At 37.3% G+C, this 6,607-nt stretch overlaps 1 protein-coding gene across 1 annotated transcript; it reads right to left on the bottom strand.

The window, feature by feature from the left end:
• Positions 1-4,075: 4,075 nt before the first annotated feature.
• LOC104768137 (uncharacterized) lies at positions 4,076-6,376 on the bottom strand. The gene is made up of 8 exons (XM_087501273.1): positions 6,366-6,376; positions 6,044-6,104; positions 5,833-5,868; positions 5,582-5,719; positions 5,238-5,324; positions 5,106-5,153; positions 4,388-5,017; positions 4,076-4,269 (listed from the first exon to the last, which is right to left on the bottom strand). The coding sequence occupies exons 1-7, from the start codon at positions 6,374-6,376 to the stop codon at positions 4,928-4,930; spliced, it is 471 nt and encodes a 156-aa protein (XP_087357399.1). The 3' UTR covers positions 4,076-4,269; positions 4,388-4,927.
• Positions 6,377-6,607: the final 231 nt, after the last annotated feature.

Below are 6,607 nucleotides of genomic sequence, written 5' to 3'. Positions count from 1 at the left end.
TTGTGACAATGAAGCCGCTATTCACATTGCATCAAACTCAATATTTCATGAAAGGACGAAACACATAGAAGTGGACTGCCACAAAGTCAGAGTTAGGAGTTATCTTGCCATGTCACACCAAGAGTTCTGAACAACTGGCAGACGTCTTCACCAAAGCAGCGAGTCCCAAGGTTTGCGAGTATATACACTCCAAACTTGGACTTATGGACCTAACCAGGCCACCGATGAAGACCCTAAGCTATTGACTCCATATTCTTTTTCTCTTAGTATGTTTTTGTCCCAAATGGGTTTTCCATACTAAGGTTTTTAATGAGGTGGGTGTTCATAGTTTCAAGCTTAACCTCTGTTCCAAAATGGTTAAGCTTGAGGGGGAGTGTGAATATGAACACACTAAGAACGCGTTCTCCTTGTGTTAGAAGAACGTGTTCTCCTTATGATATAAGAACGTGTTCTTCTTAGGATATAAGAACCCGTTCTTCCTACGATTATAAATGTACATTCTAGTAGTTCCCTTATATAGACTCCATTGTATCCCTATAAATAGTTTGTGACTAGGTCATTATTATTCAAGGAATGAGAATCTCTCCTTCTCCTTTATTCTAACCTAGCCGCTTTCTCTTTCTCTCTTTCATTCTCTCTTGATCATTCTATCTCATTTTCTATTCTTCTCGTACACTTTCGTAATTCTTACACATGTTCCTTTTTGCATGAGTGTTTAATAAATATATATATATATATATATATATAAATTGGTTATCAACACCAATAATATTTATATATTAGGTCTTTTTTCTTATAATTAGATTGGAGTGCCCCCATACTTTTGTGAGGCCATGCTTCTCTTACTTACTTAGCGTGGCAATGTAATAATAAAGGTAAGGAAAAGGACTTTCAAGACAACATTTTGCTAGTGGAAGAGACAATATTGAGAGTGTGTTTGTGAAGGACAGCTAAGATTGTGACCCCATTTTGAAACTACAATCATTACTTATGTCTAGGGGTGTCAAACGGGAATGCCCGCGCCCAAACAGACCGACCGTGATGGGCACGTCTTTTCAGTGAACCGCCACGGACAGGTCCGCCGTGGGTGGCGGGCGACGTATCAGTGCCCATGCCCGCTTCGCCTATCTTTGCGGACTAATGGGCATGCCCGCGGGCGTCTTCTAACTATGGCACAGTTCTGACTCGTTAGAGAAGATGACGACGCAAGTACTTACGGTTTAGCCTTTGCCGTTTGTGAACGAACTTATGTCTAACACACAGTCACACTCACACAGCATCGACAAAACAAGTACGTGATTGTTTAATATATGTGCACCTCTACAAAACAAGTACGTGATTGTTTAACCAGAACTTGTATTATTTATAGCATGATTTCTTATGACAAAACAAGTACGTGATTGTTTAATGTATGTGCACGTAGCTTTTAATTGTGATAATGGAGCTAACAATGCCATAACCAATACAGAAACGCAAACGCATAATGAATATGTTTAAACTGAAATTTAAATCAGATAAATAGTAAGCAGAAACAAAAAACCAATGTATTAAACTGAAACATTAAACCAAAGTATTAAAATGAAATGGAAAGCTGAAAATAAAAATTTCAAGGTAAAGATGTCTCTTTAACCAAATCAAGCTTCATCATCAACAATTGATTGGAAAGAAGGTAATGTCTCATCTTCATCAAATTCTTCATCCTCCTCTACATATGGTAAAGTAATAGAAGAAGGTCAAGGTAAATATATATCACTTAAAAGTTACACAATCAATACCAAAATGTGAAAATTGTTTGCTTACCATTTTCATAGGCTTCAAAACCTTTTAACCAATTGCGGCAGCATATTAGTGCTTGAACATTCTTTGGGAGAAGACGGCTTTTGTACTTGTTCAAAACTCGAGTTCCAATACTAAAAGAAGATTCAGATGCTACTGTTGTGATTGATATACTAAGGAGGTCGCAAGCCATTGACGCCAGTTCTCCATACCGCTGAGAGTTATCTTTCCAATATTTTAAAATATCCAAACTCTCATACTCTATCATGTCTATCGGCGGATCATCTAGATACATTTCCAAAGAAGACTTTCCACTAGTAACAACAGTTTTTTTGCGGAAGTTAATAAAATCCTACAAATATATAAAACTAATCTCAGTATTCAAACAAAAAAAATTAACAAGACATGAACATTTCAAAAAAAATCTGCACATTTCTCAAACAACTTAAGACATAGTGTACGTAAACGTAACTAAAGTTTATTACTAGTACGTAAACGTAACTAAACATAACCAAACTGTACCTAAACCATAAAAAAAAAATGTACGTAACTAAAGTTTCAAACCGAAACTGAGAATTAGTTTTCATAGCCTAAGAGAGTGAGAATTTGAATACTTACATCATAGTTGCCAAAACTCCTTTTTTTTCCTTCATTCTCATCAGTTTGATGATTAGTTTCACGTGTCTCTGTAGAAGATGATGTGAAAATGGACTTATTCTCATAAGATTCAAAAAGAGTAGCAAGCTTACCACGCAAATGTTTAATCTTTATCTCAGCAGAACCCTTGTCGTTCTTTTCAAAACAATAATTGACCAGTGTTAGCTTCAACCTTGGATCAAACACTGTAGTCATTGCAAAGACATCACTAACCTCTTCCCAATACTTATCAAACCTTTCTCTCATTGGAACAATCATACTTATGATGTCTTCATCTTGATTCTGTGACTTCGATATCAACCAATTGTTGATCTTCCAAACTTGCATGAAATACAAGTTTGAAGTTGGATATGTTGAACCTGAGATCAGATTAGTGATTTCATCAAAAGGCTCTAAAAACTCACAAATCTGCTTCAATCGGTGCCATTCAGCTTCTGTAGGGTGAAACTTGTAGTTTCTCCCATCAATGACTTTGAGATTACCAAAGGCAGCTCGATACTTGAGAGCCCTATCAGGCATCTTGTATGTTGAGTTCCATCTAGTTTTAACATCCATAATCAAGCCCGCTTTCAACTGTAGACCAACCGCTTCAACACACTTTGCAAACAATATTTCACGTTTTTCAGAAGCTTCAACATATTTGATACTCTCTCTAATCTTTTCCAATGTATCACCTATATTTGTCAGGCCAATCTGAACAATGATGTTAAGAATATGTGCTGCGCATCGCACATGAAAGTAGTCTCCTCCACACAACAAATCATTCCGCAACATAAGCTGAGATTTCAGAATCTCTTGTGTTGTGTCATTGTTATTAGCATTATCTAACGTGATGGAAAACACTTTTTTTTCAATTCCATAATTCTTCCACTTCTCCAAAATCTCCATTGCTATGTGCATACCTGAATATGGAGGCGGAAACGCTTAGAACGCAATAATATTGCTATTTAATTTCCAGTTCCTGTCAACATAGTGTGCTGTTAGACACATGTAGCCCTCATGAGTGATTGCAGTCCACAAATCAGAAGTGAAGCTAATCCTCCCTGGAAGGTTAGCTAATTCTCTCTTTAAATTCTCTGTCTCAGTCTCATATAACTTGTAAATGTCTGCTGCAGTTGTGTTCCTGCTTATAAACTTCACATATGCGTTCAAATACTTCCAAACTGATCTAACTCTCTCATATTCAACATAGGCAAATGGGAGATCATGTTGAATGATACACTTAGCTACCATTTCACGAAAAACCATATGATCTATCTTCCTATCTTGTAATCTTACCTCAGAGTTGAGCATCACTTTACTAATATCAGCATTACTAAGTCGAACCTTACATGATTCCATATGACGATTATAAGAATGTGTACCGTTCTTGTGTGAATTGTAGGCATAATCCCTCTTGCAGTGCTTGCATTCGGCTCTCTCTTGAAGTTTTCCATTAATAGTCTTCTTAACCACTAAAAAATGCTCCCAGCAATCTGCATACTGCTTTCTCTTTGTTGGTTCTGTTGATGTTGCTTTCCCTTTTCCTTTATCTCCTTTGACATTATCATGTAGATCATCATCATCATCATCGATATCAATTGCAGCCCTTTTACCAGATTTAGAGGATTGATCTCCATCAAACTTATTCTGCTTTCTCTTCTTCGGTTGTGTTGATGTTGTCTTTCCTTTCTCCTGTTCAACATCATCGTCATCAATATGAATTGATGCTCTCTTACGACTTGTAGATGGCTTTGCTCCATCAAACATATTCTGTTCTTCTTCAGCGTTTGCAGCATCAATTACTCTTTGAGACTCTAAGTCTATTGATCTCAGATCATAAGAATCATTTGAATCCTTTACAAAAAAAAAAAAAAAAAAAAAAAAAAAAAAAAAAATCAACTGAGATATCATATCACAAGAGTTTAAAGGATTGAAGTTTTGACAATAGACAAGAAGGAACAATATAGCTTACCATCACAATAGACTTTGAGGACTGGAGTCGTGTGTCACAGGGTTTGGTGTGTCTCGATGAAGTCGTGATGAAGTCGCGTGTCTCGATGAAATCGTGTGTTTTGTCAAGCAAATCAATGAATTATGCTAAACTATCTAGGGTTTTCAGCTTTTATACAAAAGCTAAACGACTAAATCTTCTAATATCTAGTTAGTATTTACTAATTACTAAATATATTTTTAAATTATCTTTCAAAGCTTCTAGGTGTGTCACAGGGTTTGGTATAAACTTTAAAACAAGCTAGACAGTGATTACCTGTAGGCTGTTGTAGGCTGCAGCCACACTAGAGTTCATGTCCCATAGAGCCTTGAACTGCATCCTATACCGAGGGAACAAAACCAGTAAGAACTCAAGTGGATCGTGGTCCAGTCCAAATAATTATATTAAGCAACTTATCTTTTCATTAAGCAACTTATCTTTTCATTAAGAACTCTTACTTCTTCTTTGTGACTAATACTCATAATTATATATGCTTTTCGCTTCAGGGAACATGGTCAAAATTTAACGTTTGTGGGACATCAGTATAGGTTCATAGGCAGTCACTAAGACATCTGTATCAACTCCCTTAAGACGCAGATTTGCCACATATACCTGAAGAATAAACCATCACATAAGACCAGATGTGTCTCAAGAAACAAACTTATGGAAAAAGGGACAGAGCAAGGATAAGCTTAATTACCCTCACTAGGTTTTGTGCTTCTCTTCCCTGTCTTCCTTTGGATATAGCCTGTAATGAACGTTGTTAGAGCAAACAAATAGAGAGGAAACTTATGGGCAAACAAACCGTTAAAATCATGTGAATGGACCTTACCATCTCTCCAATAGCAGTTGTTGCAACAGCAGGGATGTTTCTGTACGACAGTCCAGGCGCCTCAATGACCTCTGATTGTTCAATCAACTGAAAATAACACGACAATATTACTAATTTATGTTCATAAAATACACCATTATTAGTCTGTTTCGACTAGTTTCAGAGACTGAACTAACACAAAAACAGCCTCGCTACTGTTATCTCAGACAAAAAGGGTCCAACTTTGAGAAATCTGTATGTTTATAACATTTTGTAATCAAGAAACTCTAGAGAAATAAACACTAGTTCTTGAAATTGATTTGTCTTCCAAACATATAACAAGGGTTCTAGTGTAGTGGTGTTACCTGAAATCCTTCAGCATCTTGCTCACGCGCAAGATCATTAAGGAACCAAGAAGCACTGCCAATATCACCAACCTCATTCTTGAAATCCAACAACTCAAATATCAAGCTCTCATCTCTTGAAGGATCGACAAACACTTCCTGTAAAAACCAAATAATTTAAACATCAAAGACATTAATTAAGGAACTGTCAAAATCAACAAATCTTTAATTAGAAAACAATGCTCGAAAATCTTTGAACAAAGAAACCAAACCTGATGATCTGGAACTTGTCGGATATTACTCACATTCTGAAGATTCAGGATAAAGAAATCAGGAAAACGTGAATTACAATTAGCAGCGGAGAAAAAAAAGAAAAAGGGTTATAATATTGAGAGAACCTCAAATCTCCGAGGGAAGACGGTGGAGATAGCGCCACCAAACAATGTTCCAACATTAGTAGATACAAAAAAAACAAATCAATACCTGGATTTTTGATAAACCCCTTGACTCGAAGATGTAATAGGAAGAAGATGAAGATTCCAGTCTTTATCAATCATCGGAAACCTCTCAATCAGCTTCAAATACGTCTCGTTATTCGACACACTAGCGATAAACCAAAGCTTCTCACGGTGAACTGATTCTTCTTATCTCTTCTCGCCGATCCTCCTACAATTCTCGTCGAGATTACCAAACGGAAACCCAAATCTAGCTCGAATCTCCTCGCCTATGCCGCACCACCGCTTGTGAACTGGCATAGAAGTGAATCAGTGATGGAACTATGGCAATGACAGGTCCGCCCGCTTACCCCGCGGTCATCAGCGGTCACAATCCGCCTGACCCGCAAACCAAACGGGCCGAGTCCGTGTGACCCGCCACTTTTTGGGCATCAAATTAAGAGCCCATGCCCGATCCGCTAAACTACATAACGGGCTGTGCCCGCGGGCCTAAGCCCAATTGACACCTCTACTTATGTCCATGGAAACTGCATTTTTTTTTTTGCTGAGATGGAAACTGCATTTATTACCTCAACCCTCTTCTATTTTCTTG

This window comes from Camelina sativa, chromosome 19 (genome assembly GCF_030686135.1).
Source record: "Camelina sativa cultivar CO46 ecotype springtype chromosome 19, ASM3068613v1".
NCBI lineage: Eukaryota > Viridiplantae > Streptophyta > Magnoliopsida > Brassicales > Brassicaceae > Camelina > Camelina sativa.
This window is presented reverse-complemented; position numbering and strand designations above follow the sequence as displayed.

What these genes read in the sequence shown, in the direction of transcription:
- LOC104768137 (XM_087501273.1), bottom strand. An exon ending in AAGATGCTGAAGGATTTCAG is followed by an intron (nt 5,325 to 5,581) that starts GTAACACCACTA and finishes TGTTATTTTCAG; the next exon opens with TTGATTGAACAATCAGAGGT. An exon ending in CAACTGCTATTGGAGAGATG is followed by an intron (nt 5,154 to 5,237) that starts GTAAGGTCCATT and finishes CGTTCATTACAG; the next exon opens with GCTATATCCAAAGGAAGACA.